The sequence below is a fragment of the Petromyzon marinus genome, chromosome 7 (genome assembly GCF_048934315.1).
Source record: "Petromyzon marinus isolate PM22_M1 ecotype Great Lakes invasive population chromosome 7, UKy_Petmar_22M1.pri1.0, whole genome shotgun sequence".
Lineage (NCBI taxonomy): Eukaryota > Metazoa > Chordata > Hyperoartia > Petromyzontiformes > Petromyzontidae > Petromyzon > Petromyzon marinus.
In genome coordinates this window covers 16,616,847-16,633,141 of record NC_133673.1, presented here as the reverse complement: position 1 = coordinate 16,633,141, position 16,295 = coordinate 16,616,847, and the positions used below count along the sequence as shown (strand labels likewise).

Here is a 16,295-nt window from a genome sequence, read left to right as displayed (position 1 = left end):
GCCCGTATATTTGGAGTTGGCATGTTCTCCACGTGGTCATGTGGATTCCTGTCTGGGTCCTCTGGTGTTTTCATCCAGACTTAGAAACATGCTTTTAGAGTATTTAGCTGCTATAAAGTTCTACATGATAAGCCACTTTGCTGAGCTATCATTTGTGGCCAGGTTGCTTCTGAAGAAGAGCTGTGTAGCTCAGTGGACCTTACCTGGTAAATTTAAAAAATAGTTACATTTAGTATTTTTGAGTGCTGCACCTCGCGTGAAAAAACCCCACAAGAGCGTCGCTTGTGATGGAGGCCATGGCTAAGCAGAGACAACAAAGGAGCGCTTCCGTTTCAGTTGTATCTCATTCCCCCGACGGCAACATGGCTGAAAGGTAAGGGTTCTTTGTGTTTTTGGGTTGCTTCCGTAAAGGTTGAATTGTTTGTATGCATGAAGAACTCCTTTCGCACCGTACGGAGCCAACCGCGCTAATCGGAGTGGCGTATTGCCTCTCCATGGTAAATCTGCACAATGCACAAAGGTGCATTTGTTGACTTGTTGTCGGCTTCATTTTAATTGCTTACAAAGCTGCAGACCCTGCCCCCGCATAGCCTTATAAAAATAATTCCCTTTAAGAGGTGGCCCGGTGGCTTAAGAGGTCAAAGTGTTCAGCAGGCACCGCTGAGATCCTGGCTTTGAATCCAGGGAGCTGCCTCTAACTAAAATCGGTTGTTGACTGCAGTTGATGGTCACAGCCCAGCCACTAATGACTGCACAAATAAAACCCATCACATTAAATTTTGTTCTGAAATTAATTTGGATACATTCCAGTTCTGAGAATTAAAATGCAATTGATAGTCATGTGACGGACACTACTCCTATGGTCTCTGTGCAGGCTAGAGGTCACTTGAGGGTCTCTCAAAGGTAGCTCTGTGATGTCCGCTTCCGTGGGCTGTAACCATAACGATGGGATATACTGCACTGCGAGAGAACCGTAAGGATTCTTCTTTCTCGTGGCATGAAGCAGGTCGTACAAATCTGGATAAAACTGTGGGAAAAATCGTCCGTGCCAAGACGCTTCACCTGGAGCCCCCACGGAGGTCACGTGACCAGCCCAGCCGCGGGTCGGCCGTGGCTCTCAGCCCCCCTCTTCGGAACTCCTCCTCGCGCTCCTCCTCGGGGTTTAAGTTCGTCGACTGGCTCCTCTTCAGCCTTTGCGAGCAGGTGGTGAGCAAATGGCAAGGATGGATGGAGAGCAAGGGGGAGGGTGAGAGTGTTTAAAGGGAGGAGGTTGGGGGCAGGGCGGGTGGTAAGAGAGGCAGGGATCAAGTTTTAACCGCAACATGTGGCAGGAAGATTAAAGGGAGTGATTAGAGTGAAACGTGTTTCCAATACGAATCCACTTTAGGAGGCGCACGTTTTCACCTGCTGCGTATGCACGTGTAGTGTGCCCAACCTCCTGCTGTGATGTGCCGAACGTGCAGCATGGACAGACCATGGCCGGTACTACTACCGATCATGTTGACGATAACTGCATTGCGAATCTTCTGACCACGCCCTCGGGCGTGCTCTTTAACCACTGTAGTGGCTCGGGGCACGCAAAACGAGGAAGTGACGGAGTGGGCATTGTAACGGATGGAAGATTATGTTCTGTTACTGTACAAAACATCGGAGAAAATAATCGGCTAATATCTTGTAACGACTGCAAAGTATTGACCTCGTGAGCAAAAACACTCCCCACTCACATTCCGAAGATTTTTTTGATTCCACGCGACTTCTTCCGAGTCTCGGGCGAGAGCGGAGCGCTGGGAGGGGAGGCGAGCTCCGAGGGACTGAGCCGACCACTTGAGTCCTTGTCCACTTCTGTTCCGCACACGCATACAGCGCCCGTCCGCTCATTCATTAGCAGGCAGCATCAGGCAAGGGTAGCTCAGCGGCTTCCGTAATAGCTTTTAAAGCCCTTATTTTAAAGCACGTCAAATCCCACTCGGCTGTTCCTAGATGTGTAGACAGTTGGATGATTAAGTTACTACTACGGACGGGGCCAGAACTAATAACACGGTTCATTGTTTCAAGCTTACATCTGTCAGGTTGTAAATTATGGATAAGTAGAATTTAGCGAATTGAAAATTTGGCATGAGTTGGAGCAAAACCAATTGCCTTAAACCAATTTGAATACCTTCTGAAAATGATGAGAAATCCATAAGGCAGATTCACGCAAGAGGTGATTGCTAGACAGCAAAAGGAGCAATGGAATTTAATGTTCATGTTCCCATAATGCCTTGGCTTGTTCCGCAACATGACCCCATTGCTCGTAGAACGCACAGAGCCTTGTTTGGATCACCAATCCAAAAGAGTAACAATTATGGCCATGTTATTTTAGACGATGGCAGGCCAAATGAGACAACTGTATACCGGTTTCATCCTTGTTCGTAAACATCGGTACAGTGTAGCCATCATTGCCTGCTGCCGTCTTGTGCCTCGTAGGCTTTGTGCAGAGAGGCCCTCTCCGTGGTCACCACGGGGACAGTTTTGGCACTGGCCATGGACGACAACAATAAACTAACACCGTGTAAGCGATGAGACACAATCGAGTTACTCCAGCCAGGCTTCACAGTAAATCTTTGCGAGGGGGCCATGCACAAACACAGAGACGCTCTCTTGCTCCACGTCCCATCAGGTGACCCGCGCAGGTGGCGTGCACGAGCGACGTACCCAGGTTGGGCGCGCTGGCCGTGCGCTTGCCTCCCTTCACCTTGAAGAACCCACGCCCAAATGAGGCCCTGGGTTTGCGAGCCGCCCCCCCGCTGGCCCCCTCGTCGGCAAGGTGCCGCTCCAGCGCGGGGGAGCTGGGGGAGCTGGGGGGCAGGGTCTGCAGGCGGGACCCTCCTTCCTCCTCCTGCAACGCCTTGTTCTGTGGGTGAGCGAGTGGGAATCGCACGGAACGTCAATGATTTCTGCCGAAGGTGTGTGAGCGCTCGGCGCAGGTAGTGAAAGGGGGGTGTGCCAGTGGCAGGCAGCGGACACGAGAGGCACAGCGGCGAGCTATAGCGTAGCTTTTCGTGGTTGTGATGCCGTTTAGAGTATTTGGCTGCTATCAATTTCCACATGATAAGCTATTTCGTTGAGCTTCTGAAAAATAGCTATTTCGCTCAGTGGGCCTTACCTGGTAAAATAAAAATAATTCTAGATGTGAAGCTTTCGTGACTGCAAGAATTCATACTCTTTGGTTTTATTCGGGTAAGTCACGTAGGTAAAAAAACTAATTAAAATTAAATAAAATAAAAAATTAAAACACAACGTTTCGGAGGCAACACAAGCTTCCGTATTCAGGTGGAAACAGTCACAGCAAAAAAATCGCTGCACCAAGTGGCGAGGCTTTGGGAACCTCGGGCTTAAATACAGGTTAAGGGAGGAGCCATGTAGGGGGACCTTGGTGGGGTGAGGGCTGAGTTAATCCGTCTTTTGTTGTGTAGAGGGGGGGGGGGTGAGTCACTGTGTGTGTGTAATAGAAACGGAACAATAGAAAAAATTCAAGATCGGCAAGAATGTGGATGACACTTTCGTCATTTGGCCACATGGCCTCCCAGCTTTGAACCTTTTCCTGGACCACATCAATTCCAGACACCCTTCCATCAAATTCACCATGGAAGTAGAGAGAGATGGCAAACTATTGTTCCGTTTCTATTGCACACACACAGTGACCCACCCCCCCGCACCCTCTACACAACAAAAGACGGATTAACTCAGCCCTCACCCCACCAAGGCCCCCCTACATGGCTCCTCCCTTAACCTGTATTTAAGCCCGAGGTTCCCAGAGCCTCGCCACTTGGTGCAGCGATTTTTTGCTGTGACTGTTTCCACCTGAAGACGGAAGCTTGTGTTGCCTCCGAAACGTCGTGTTTTAATTTTTTCTTTTATTTAATTTTTATTTGTTTTTTATCTACGTGACTTAACCGAATAAAACCAAAGAGTATAAAAATAAAAATAGTTTACAGTTTAGTTTGTGTGGCTCTCCGATGTGTTTTTCAGTTGCACTGCGTGTTGTTGGGCACGATGTGTGATCCTCTTCACAAACGCTTCCTGAACAACCACTAAACAACAGTTCCTGAAGAAGCTTCCAGCACGTGGAGCAAAAAGTCGGAGATCGTGCCGAACACCACGAGGGAGCATCATGCTGCAGTGAGAGCGTGCTGGTTTGTGTGACAAAATAAACCCAAGTAGAAGACTTAGGTGTCCGGGAAATGTGAGAGAGCAATGTCTCTTCGTGTGCGCAAGCTTCGAACAAAATTTGAGCCGTCTGCGCCAATCATTTCAACATTTTTGGCAAGAACCGGCAAGGACATTAACTCGTGACTGTTATTTACGCATGCGCTCACACGCTGTTAATTTAATGGCACAAGCGGTGCTTTTCTAAGAGTGAAAAAAGCCCCACTTTTGAACCGAAGCTCAGCCACAAACGCACGGTAAGCGAGTTTGCCTTGAAACTTTCCACACGGTTTGTTTTCAGCGATTCTGGCACGCCGACACAAACAGCAATGGCCTCGCAAACACGGGCCCGGCACTCCCCCAATGGTGGGCGGCAGCATGAAGAAGCACCGAATTTCAGGCTCACAAAGGGTTAAAAACAATCCACCAAGCAAAACACAACCATTTGAAGCCGCGTTTCCTCATTAAATCAAGAGAAGCGCCAAGTCGACTGTTAAGGTAAAATTAAACAATGCTCACAAAAAATCTGGCCAATAAAATCTCATCACTGATTTTGGTGAACATTGTTTTAAATCTGAGAAGCACAAGGCAAAACCTGTTAGAAGCGTATCACTGGGCAGACATAAAACATCTACGAAGTGAATTGACCAGTCAAGCAGCAGACTTGTGTGTGCCTCTAACCTGTATTATCACTTCAAGGCGCTGGGCCAGCTACAGGTAAAGAAATCACACAGACCGCCCACACACAAAGGCAACGGTGAATTCAGGGATCGCGTAGCAGAGGTGTGTGAGCCAACGGCACAGCGGAAAAGTGCGTGAAATGTTCAATAACGTTGAATTACGTGACAACACAAAACATACGCGGCTTTGGTTAATACCGTAAGTTAGGGAACACAAATTAAGGGGCAGCCGTGGTAGAAAGACGTGAAGAGTAGGCATGCACCAGATGCCCTATCTGCGTACACAACGATTAGTGCGAGTTAATATCACGACTGGCGGTCAGGTGGCTCAGCGGGACAGCGAGCGGCTCGCAATCGCAAGTTTGCAGGCATAAATCCTGGTTGGGCGAGGGGGGGTTGACTCGGCCCATCATTCTGCAAGTGTCGATAAAACGAGTACCACTTTGTGGGTAAGTCAACAGCGGTTGTCCTATGGATACAGTCGCCTTTGCCATAGGACTGGGATTTCTGTGATCGCCCCTGCCCTAGGACTGTGGAATTTCCACCACCTGCTCTGCCGGAGGTTGTAAACAAGGAGATGAGTGGCAATGCCACAATGTTCATTTGAGCAGCAGGGAATATCTTTCACTTTTTTTTTATTTTACTCCACGCAAGCAGCACTCGGCACGTTCCAGGAAGGGGACAAGGGCAGAAGAGTGCAGTGCTCGGCGGGGGGCTCATCGGGTAATGCGGGGCAGGCGAACAGAGCTGAAGGAGGGAGGGAGGGCTCCGCTCGCACTACCTCGGCAGGCTCGCGTCCCTTCCGCTCCCACACCACACTCTGTGGGAGGGGGACAGCCGAGAGGCATTCCGGCAAGTGAGACGGAAAAAAACTGAAACCATACTAACACACGTGCGAAACATTAAGACGCGCGGCACAGTACGAGCCTTGTTTGGAAACTTTTCAAGGCCTCTCCTGGCCCCTGGCACGCACGGCCAAACACAGCGACCGACAGTCAACTTTGCGAGACGCCCTTCCCCCCTCGCAGTTCTTTACCGAACTGAACTTCGCTTACTCTGATTGCAGCCATGGTAATTTCGCACAAACCCTCCAGTGCAGATTCATATTTTAAACTTGTGGTTGGCTTGCGTATGAAAATGATAACAAATTTTTACTCAGACCGCATCCATTATTTTTCGTCTCCCCCCTCCTCTTTTCCGAACATAGATGGACTCGTCCATCTGAACAAACTGTCAAATCTCTCTCCGTGGTGCTAACGTTAAAAATAACTGCCACTTTTTTCAAATTTTCTTGTTGTGGTTTTCACACCTGATGATTGCTTGTGTTGCAGTCGAAACGTCGTGATAATTTTATTGTTTTATATTTTTATTATTTTATTGTTTCCCTTCTACGTGACTTTACCGAAAGAACCAAGAATATGAATCCCTGCAGTCACGAAAGCTTTAAATAAAAAAAATGTTTACTCGTTTGAGTTTATTGCTTGTCTACACTCACCATCAACATCAGTCACGACCGATTCACCGCTACGCGGTTGCAAAATTAACAGCGTGCCGGCGCAGTGACGTATGCAGCGGTATACGTTACGATTCTTACCACATCACAGTCAATGACGTTGCGTGACTGAAGTTGCTTTTAGCCATGAACATCAAACCAACCGTGATCACGTGACCTTATCTATGCAATTAAAAAACACATGCTTCTACATTGAGCGACAGCGTTCCACTACAGCAGCCGATTGGCTGGGTATGGGCTGCACGGCCCCCCACGCCGACCCTTTTTGCCCCCCGCTGACTAAACTTCAGGGAGCACGTGCTTCCTGCCCCTGATGCAATCGGACTTGAACCGCCAAATAGCGTAGCTCACTGCACACAAGTGTACATACTAACACACAAACACATACAGGCCACGGGCCAAAACACACACAGCTATAACAGCAGCCCACTGTGTCCCCATGAGAGAGAGGGACAGGGAAAATCTCACCCATGCCCGATTGCTGTTTACACTAGCCACCTACCGCATTTAAACCCACAGCACTCACTGTGAAATATCCCATTTGTGGTGGGTACACCGTAAATTGATTTCGCTCACCCTCTGCTGCATTCCGATTTCATTTTGCTTATAATCTCTCCAAATCAGAAAGTCGAACGGCAGATGTGGCTATCCTCCTCCAGTAGAAGAGAAAAGCTCACAGTATGTCACCAATCTCAAACGGTGAATAACATCTCTATTACGCCTCCAAGAGTCCCACTTATTGATAGCCAGTTGGCACTTTGGGCATTTGTGTGCCTGTGCTCAGAAACAGTGACACCCCTGCCCGCTTCGCTCATTCGCCACTGGCAGTATTTCAGATGTTCACCACAAAAACCGTGCACAGGCTGAGCCACCAATCACGACATGAGCTTATCCCGCACATCGTTGATAAACTCGCCAACATAGCAAGGATACAGCCAAAAAAATCCCGCAGGAAATGCACGCGTACCTTCTCTGCGACGTCTTGTTGGACGTGTTCAGGGCTGCTGGCGGCCTGCCAGTCACGTGACCTTTAACCCGGGGTCATGGAAAACACGGCCACACGCGAATTGAAAGTTGCTTTTGTATGCTGTTGCCTTGCATTGTACACACGCAGTAAAGACAGCGAGGCAGGGTCGCGGACAGATCTGGAATGCGAACGCAGGCTTCACATGCGACGCCGAGCAAAAGGATAATCTTGACTTGAAGGACAGCAGAACCCAAAAAGTATTCATAAATACTAGCAGGAAACTCTGATGTCGGATATTTCAAAGGCTTGTAATGGTAAAAGGTGCATTATGTAAAATCATTAGAAAGAACGGGGTATAAAATAGCAGTTTGGAAAATGAAACATGTTTAATCAAGGGTGTCAACAACATAAATTATCTGGGTTTTAACTTCACGTGGCTTTAAAAGGCTTTAGGTTTAATGTGGCCACTGCAAATCACCTGGATGCCGGCTGCGGTGCCATCTCCTGCACAGCCTCATCACTATCTTCTCCCTTCCGTGCGTCTCTGATCGTAAGAGAAAAAGCGGCATTAAAAAACAAAAGAAAGCCACTCGCGCAGACCCACCCATGACCGTTCATCATAACCCCAACGTGAACACACACCGGCCAACAGGGGTGCATTGCCACTCTCAGGCACGGGGAGTGTTAACTCATGCCATCACAGCATGGGGGTTTAAACACCTGGACACGGGGTCCCGTGTTGCTTGTTCGCTAGAATGTGATCAATCTTTGAGAAGTTAAAGGGCACAAAACACCGTGGCTAGACTCACGCTTGGAAATGCAACGACAGCCAGGAAGAGGAACACGTCGGTTAGAGAGCAAACGTCAGGTAAGTGACATCGTTCCATTTGTTACGAAATGTATGTGGCCTGGGGCAGGACGTGTCACGGCTACAAGGCATGACGACAGACATATACGGTAAAGCATCATGAAGGAGTACGAGCCAAGGAATGGAACCGTGTCCTAGAGCACGTCTACCAAGGAGATGGGAGTGATGAAAGCAGCTCGTGAAACAGGTGCTGGCTGGATTGCTCTATCGAGGGATCATGTGAAATGGCGGCGGATTGGTGAGGCCTTCATCCAGCAGTGGAATAACCATGGCCAATGCTGATTATATTTAGTTAATCTCACCCATTTTCAGTGGGATAATCCACTGTCTCTACATCATCGGCTTTGATCTGCAGTTGTTGCTCTGGCTCTGTGTCAGCAGGCGGGGCGGCATCTTTCTGAATGCCAAAACTCTCCTGCACAACAAACAAAACCACACCTGCTTAACATGTACAATTTCGACTTATATAGCGTCTAAATACAAATGCACGTCAAGGCACTGACACTTTTTCTAAATTGTTTATTTTTCATTAAGAATGCAAATAAGTTGCCAAGTACACCAACGGCCCTTTTCATCAATGCCCAAATTCAAGTGATAACGTTAATTACAGCGGCGCGCGCAGCGAGAGAGATCCCATCGCGGGCAAAACGAGACGCACGCTCACCTCGGCCAGGAATTCCTCCGCGTCCATGTTCATCATCTCCGCGCTCAGGTTATCGTCGCTTGAACTGCCCGGCAGTTGCTCAGAAGACCCTGCCCAGGACATAAAAAGACGGCATTTCCATACTATAAGAGCGTCAGGGATTTTCTTTTTGATGCACCATCTTGTCCGAATGAAAAGACAGCCACAGCATCGTGCGCTTTCGGATGTGTTTCTGTGGCTGTCTGGAACACTCTTCCTCCTGATATTAGGAAGCCACTGGAGCTATGCACTTTAAAGCATCTAGATTGCAAACCAATTACTTTAAAACTGCTTTTTGTGTTTAGTTTGTTGTCTTTCCCCCGCACCTCCGATGAGCACAATTGGCTACATATGGTGCGAAAGAAGTTAAACACACATACATACACGTGTACAAAGAAGCAGAGCGAGGTGCACACTTGGTATTACACATTGAGAGACACAAAAAGGAACACATCAAGGAAGGAACACGAATCAGAGGCATCGTAATGATAATCGGGAAAAGTAAGTGAGCTCGGGGAGGACGAGTCGCTGGCCAGGATGATGGCCGACGGGCGAGACTGGTGACAGAATGGCAGAGAGAGGAGGAAACGCGTCCAAGAAGAGGAGCACCACCGAGATAGAGCGGTGAGATCGGTTCCCATGCAGGAGACGGATGGTGGCAGCACTGGACCATGAGGGATGGTGACGGGGAGGCCTTCATCCAGCAGTGGACTGATCGTAGCTGGTGACGATGACTTTATATTTCACACAATTTTTTTCCATGATATATAGTACCATTTTATCTAAGAATCAGACCACAAGTATTTTACATCCAAAGGATGTATCCTACTCTCACTTATTTTGCTTATTCATTTTTTTTATAAATGAAAATGTAATTCAGTGCAATGCCATCAAGACAAGCGAGTGGCTCAGAGACATGCTGGAGATTTACATTTTAATATTAACGGTGATTTCACTAGATGGAAAGTCACTGCATCCAAAAAATTCGGAGAGTTTTAGCAAAGTGCTCAGTTTTATAGAATTGATTTACGTACAAAGACAGGGCAGGCATAACATAATTTAAGAGTAATAAAAGCAGAAATGGATAGACAAACCAATGCATAACACCATTCACTCTGGTAATTACGAGAAACTAATTGGGACTGAGCGATGCACCTTAATTAAATCAGACCAATGCAGCTCATAGAGATAATAAGTTTAAAGCAAGTGACTTACATTGTATAAAATACAATAATTGCCTTCGGAAGGTAATTTACAAAAAAATAATGAGGGCAAAGTTTTATACTTTTCCACAAATAATGATATCACTACTTTCTAACGTTATCATGAGGAGGCAGTTAAGAAGTAGTTACGAATCTTAAAAAAGCAATGAGACAAAGCCCTCATGAAGGCAGTGAGAAGAAGGCGGTGAGAAGACAGGAGACGGAGGAGACCACCAACCTTTCTTACCCTTGGCGGCCAGCACCATCTCCTGTACCTTCCTGTAGCGCGTCAGGGACTGCCGCAGATCGTCTATCATGTGGTCCTGAAATTGCATACGAGAGGGGGCGGGGAGTACGAAGTCACATGGGTGAGGACACGCTCGTGTCCGTCGCTACAAGTGAACACCACTGCCAGCGCAAAAGGGCTTCATTTGTACACACGTACAACCCTTTTGTCTATCCACTGCTGGATAAGGGCCTCCCCACGCGGTGCGAGTCAGGGGGGTTATTTGAAGACGTTTCACCAGGCTGCTCATTGCGGGTCGGTGAAGGCAGGGAGCATAGATAATAGTACAGTACAAAAATGGCTTTCACTATACTGTCCTCTGCTGCAAACAATAGACTTCAGCAGCAACCCACAACACCTGTTACATGGAAGCACTAACTAGGCCTAGCCCTGCTAACGAGACAGGGTGCCTTCGAGCTGATTTGGTCAAAGGAGGCCTTACTTGATTTCCTTTTAAATCAATCTAAGGCCATAAATTAGCCAGCAGACAACACCTCTTAATATTGACATAAGTAAACAGGTTGTTCATCTCGTTGCTTTACTTTACAACAGACACTCCTAACCTAAACCCTGCGCTACTTTAGTTGATTGTTGAATGTTGCACTTCCAAGCTGAAGCTTAGCATTAGGCTGGAGTGAGTTTCTTTGGCATCGTGCAGTCCAACACAATTTGTCTGCACCTCGTATGAAAGTGACCACAGATTTAGCCAACGATGCATCTGGCGTGAGACGAACCTTGTCCTCATTGGCAGCCATCAGTGACTCCATCGCCACCTTTAGCCGGTGTATTTCTTGATCTGTAAAGCCCAAAGAACGAAAAAGTATGAATGTTAATTTTACAGACCAATAGCTCATACATGACACTGAGCCAGAGTAGGCATACATTACAATACCACAGGGAAATGAAACGTGTTCTCATCTTTCATAGTCTGCATGCATCACGGCTCACGAGTAAGTTTAAATCGTGTAATGTCGACTCAAATGCGACGCAAGGGCCTGCGTTCCAATCAGTAGGTGCCCCTGAGTGGTGTATGTATTAATAAATATCACACTCACAAGTGTTCGAGATACCCATACATTTTGCTCGCCTCCACTCTACAACTTTCGTACACCGTGAAAGTGAGATAAAACCGGGGGTCGTCCACGATGGACGCTGCCACATGCGAAGGGAATTGTGATGTCGCGAGAACAACAGTTTGGCAGAAGCACAAATCCGTACGAGTCAAGGCACTGCACCGCAGGCAACGCAAACACAATCCCCGGATCGACAGCAGCACATCCGGCGTTTTGCACTCGGTGGAAACGCTCAGCGGACCGAGGCGTCCCACTCACAGCGGCCAGCACTGATGGAAGCAGCGTGTGCACAAACTGTTATTGAGACAACGCAACAACGGGTAAGACCGTGCGGTGAGAGCTCAGGGTGAACGTGCAGGGGTCCTGCAGAGCAAAGTTAATGTTTGATTGCAGGCAAAATGGTGAGATGGGGGGAGGGGGTTGTAAATCAGGAAACCTGCGGAAAAACGAGATGGGATTATTTACAGCCCACAAGCTCGGAGACGCTGCTACGCATCTGTCAGCGCGGACGCGTAGGGGCCAAAATGGATGCGGCAGAAGCTGCGGAGGTGGAGCGGCACTGAGGATGTTTACGAGACGCAAGCCCCGCGATGTTATTGGTGCAGCTGTTAAAAAAGCATGGACTGGAGAACATATGCTTGCATATGCACACACCATGCAGGACTGCTGTTATAATTCGTTTCAGAACTCCTTTCAGATTCGTCAAACATCATTCAACACCAAACATTCTTGCGGAGCGTGCCAAATGTTCAGCATTGAAAAAAATTAAATGAGAGCGTGGTTTACGAAAGACAAGTTGTGGAAATAGAATTCAAGAACATATAGGTGAACTGTACACGCCATCCGGAAGGAGTGAACGTAGAGCAAAGCCAGCTTACGTCTGTCTCTCAGCATCCGTTTTAATTCCTCCTCTGCCCGCGAGCAACGAGGAAAAGAACAAGGCAACATTAATGAAACAGCCACGACACCAAGCCGGCATGCCCCAGAAAACCCCAACATCATCAAAGTCAACCTCCGGAGCAGAGTAGATTACCTCCTAATAATAAAAACACATGGAAAATCCAGTATCAGTCATCACGCACCGCTCAAAAGTTATTTGGTGATGCAGCAAATCTGTCGAGTTTTCAAAATTCTTAATTTCACAGATCAATATGGATTCCTACGGGCACTGACAAGCTAAGGTGGAAGCCACCAGGATAGTTAAATATAAGCGCATTATAGGAGGCCTCAAATATTGAATTTCTGTACGTGATTACTTTGCAACTGATCAATACATTTTCATTACTATCGCTGTTACTTTACTCGCAAAACACCAAGATGTTGGGTTATACAGTGGCTGTGTGAAGGGGGCAGTAAGTGGTGAGAATTGTTCTTTGCTGCATCCAAACACGGCGCGTGCAGCCTGGGAGAGCGGCAAGCGGGGTCACAGTTCGATTCAATCATCGACTCTTCTTTTAACACTGTGGTGAATTTAATCAGCCTCTGGTGGCTGCAGGGGTCACACGAACCCATTTAATATTCTTATTATCACGACCCTCATTTACCCAGGATAGCCTCACAGAGTTTCATGACTTTTGATCAGGGGGGTCCCCTGTCGCGTTTTTGCAGTAGAGGGACAATGATTGCAACGTCCGTTCCAAGTGAGTGATTTTACAGACAAGGTATACGAATTGAATGAAAACGGCAATTCTTCAGACGCGCTTCGATGCGTGAATCGTGAGCTCAGAAATTCAACATCGAGCTGAAGAATCGACATGTCTATACACCCCTAGCAGCAAATGCACCAGCAGCAACCACCTCCTCCCTTGGTTATAAGCAAAGCGGCCACTTCATGCGTAACACCAGAGACAGCGCATTCTGAAGCCACCATCACCACCCAGGCCGTGCAAGTCACGATGACGTTGCGGACACATCCAATGCAGCGCTGTAACGTGTCCTTTCAAGGTTTTATTTGTCATCAGACCAGTCTGACAGTTAAAGAGACCTATAAATATCTTATTTTGAAAAGTAAATTACCCAAAATAAGGATGTACATAAAATATAACACAAACGGCACTCTAAAACATACATTAAAAAAGCGGTATAATTTGCATTTGCGTTTCATCTAACTGCTCGGCACGTAACGACTTGCCACCCTTACAATTTGATGAACGGCCGTGATCTGGGATTTGTAATTATTTACGATGTAGCTAATGTAACACCTCCAGTGGCTCCAGAGGTTGCATACACCGATTATAAACAACATATGCCAATCAAAGCCGAGGACTAAATCACCTGGAATGTACCCAATCTCATCCCGGAAGCAAAGAGGGTTGATCCTGGAAAGTGCTTGCATTGGTGGCCACCATGCGTGACAGGTGTTACAGGCTGTACGCTACACTGTGGCAGCAGAGGGCAGTGCAGAGGATTCTGTTGTTTCACCTGACTTCTTCTACGCTTCCACATTTATTCTCGTGCCTGCACCAACCTGGACTGGCTAGCGAGCGTGGTGAACTATGGCCAAACGACCTCCATGAGTGACAAGGTGTGGGGAGACTTTCTGTAAAGGTAGTGGACAAACGGACTGTACATGTATACACAAATCTAACGGGCTGTACAAGTACACACACATCTAATGGGCTGTACATGTACACATGAATCTAACGAACTGTACAGGTACACACGAATCGAAAATAATAAACTCCGCCTTGCCATAGCTTTCGTGTTCTAAGAAATGCACAATAACAAATTAAGTTACATAATGGGGCAATTCATCCGTATTCTACGACATCGCCACGAGCCTGGTGAACGCGATGGGAGTAACCGCAAGCGTGTGCGGTTTATCGGGTGCGGATCAGCGGGCGCGGTGGCGGTGCGTGGCGGCGGCACCTTTCTCGATGGTCTCGGCCTGCTCTGTCATCTGGTTGACGAGCTGGTCCTTGAGTCCCTCCACCTCCACCTCACGCTGCATCAGCAGTTCCTGCAGCTCGTCCAGCTCCACCTGCGAAGGGGGACGGGGGGGGGGTCCCGACAGCGCGCACGGCGCTCAGTGCCAGCCACACGAGGCGCCACCACCATTTGCCTTCTACGAGCACAGGGGTGGAGAAACCTCCGAGCTGCGGGCCAGACACGGCCCACGACTTCATTTCATAGGGCCCAGAGCAAAACGACGGCCTACTAGTTTGAAACAGACAGCAACTTGTATTTGTCAAAAGCTGCAAGTATCTTAGCCACACTAATGGAGTACTAGAAGGGGGAATATTTTTGACATGGTATTTATAATTTTAGAATGCTGTGTCAACTGCAAAGGTGAGCCATAGGCATATTTCACATTATTTTTTGGATAATGCCTTACTGTGTTAATGTGTTTCCTGATAAAAGTTTCGAGAAATCCTATTTGGCCCTTGGTAAGGGAGAAGTTCCCTGCCCTTGTGAAAGTGGCTATAAACACGATGATTTATAATTAACATAAAAAATGCACTAGAGCCTCCCAATCCTCCCGGACACGTGGCCAATACGAGATAAAAATACATCGATGAGAACTCAACTTGAGATGAAAAAATATTCCTGTCAAGCCTCTCTCAACAGACGTATAAAAAACACATGTAACTCATACAAGGGGGCATGCACACGACACGCATCAACGAAGTGATGCACAAAGATGCACAGGGAACTCTGATCGACAGTGACAAACCTTGGCTTGCAAGCACTCTCGCTCCCAATGCTGCCGCTCGTATTGTACCTGTCCGATTTTCAGTTTCATGCTGGCCAGCTTGGCCATGGCAGACTGCCAGTGAGCACATGGCAGACAGGCGCACGCAGAGGGACAGAAAGCAGGTGCACAGAACTCAGACAGAAGGATAAAAAAAATCACCTTGCAAGATTGCGCAGTGGAATGAAAATTAGGAAGGGAACATAGGAACTCAGGAGAAGAATTAGAGAAATTTTTAAAACCCAGCTTGAAAGTGTCACAAGAAGACCATTGTTGCTCCATACCAATCAGCGTACAACCGGGGAAAGGGCGTTGCTCGCTGGAACACAAATAGAAACGGATGGCTGTAACCCGAGCGTCTTATTGTCCTCGTGAGCTCTGACCCACACACAGGGGTCACGCAAAGGCCAGTGGCTTCCCTCACCTTGGTGTTCTTCAGTTTCTTTTCAAAGTGAACCTTCTCCCCCTCCAGCTCCACCACCCTTCTCCGCAGCTCAGCTATCTCGTGCATAAAATCCTGGCGATAGCACGAGGTGTTACTGTTAAGTCTTGATTGTCCTTGGATGTATTTATCGGAGTTGCCGATCAATAAATCAGTGTTTTTTTACACGCGCGCGCTGGTTCCCCACTCGCTGGTAGTGAGTGAACACGTGACCACAAACATGTCGGTAAGTAAACCGGTTACTTGTAAGTATTTCATTGGCAGTACAGAAGCCGACAGGTCGCAAAACTTATTTAAAAATTATAACTTTTGCTCTGGTTTGTGTCTCCAAGTTTCGGGTGACACTGTGATTGGTGTGGCCAGTTTTCAAAAGTGTAAATCCTAAATAGCAACACAACTTTACACAAAAGTTTCAATCATATTGGTTCATCTTTATGCACCCATCTCGGAAAGGACACAAAGAAAAGCTAATGCATAAAGTTTTCATGTATTAGTCGGAAAGCATGAAGTGGAACATGGGGAAAGGGGCCTTACCTCTCCATCACAGCTCCTATCCATAAACTCGCTTCTGTCCCTCTCCACAGAGGCGAGTTTTATCTTGAGAGACGAAATCTCGGCCATCAGATCCAGCTTCTGGGTTTCCAGTGATGTGCGGCTTAGCAGCTCCTGCTTACACAGAAGCGTGCATATTTGTTGTGTTTAT

General features: G+C 47.5%; 1 protein-coding gene across 19 annotated transcripts in view; it reads right to left on the bottom strand.

Annotated features, from left to right (window-relative positions):
* PPFIBP1 (PPFIB scaffold protein 1) overlaps positions 1–16,295 on the bottom strand; it is a 49,732-nt gene that overhangs the window by 13,390 nt on the left and 20,047 nt on the right. For 8 of the 19 annotated variants that reach the window (XM_076065447.1, XM_076065445.1, XM_076065450.1 and 5 more), the window contains 16 exons: positions 16,127–16,261; positions 15,575–15,667; positions 15,133–15,225; positions 14,328–14,439; positions 12,338–12,370; positions 11,121–11,182; positions 10,339–10,423; positions 8,881–8,969; positions 8,519–8,631; positions 7,827–7,892; positions 7,349–7,409; positions 5,650–5,688; positions 4,870–4,899; positions 2,695–2,893; positions 1,725–1,842; positions 1,063–1,191 (listed from right to left, as the gene is read on the bottom strand). In XM_076065447.1, coding sequence (XP_075921562.1) covers positions 1,063–1,191; positions 1,725–1,842; positions 2,695–2,893; positions 4,870–4,899; positions 5,650–5,688; positions 7,349–7,409; positions 7,827–7,892; positions 8,519–8,631; positions 8,881–8,969; positions 10,339–10,423; positions 11,121–11,182; positions 12,338–12,370; positions 14,328–14,439; positions 15,133–15,225; positions 15,575–15,667; positions 16,127–16,261 — 1,457 coding nt within the window. The remainder of the gene's footprint in view (positions 1–1,062; positions 1,192–1,724; positions 1,843–2,694; positions 2,894–4,869; positions 4,900–5,649; positions 5,689–7,348; positions 7,410–7,826; positions 7,893–8,518; positions 8,632–8,880; positions 8,970–10,338; positions 10,424–11,120; positions 11,183–12,337; positions 12,371–14,327; positions 14,440–15,132; positions 15,226–15,574; positions 15,668–16,126; positions 16,262–16,295) is intronic. The other 11 variants (XM_076065451.1, XM_076065449.1, XM_076065452.1 and 8 more) reach the window with 11 other exon arrangements.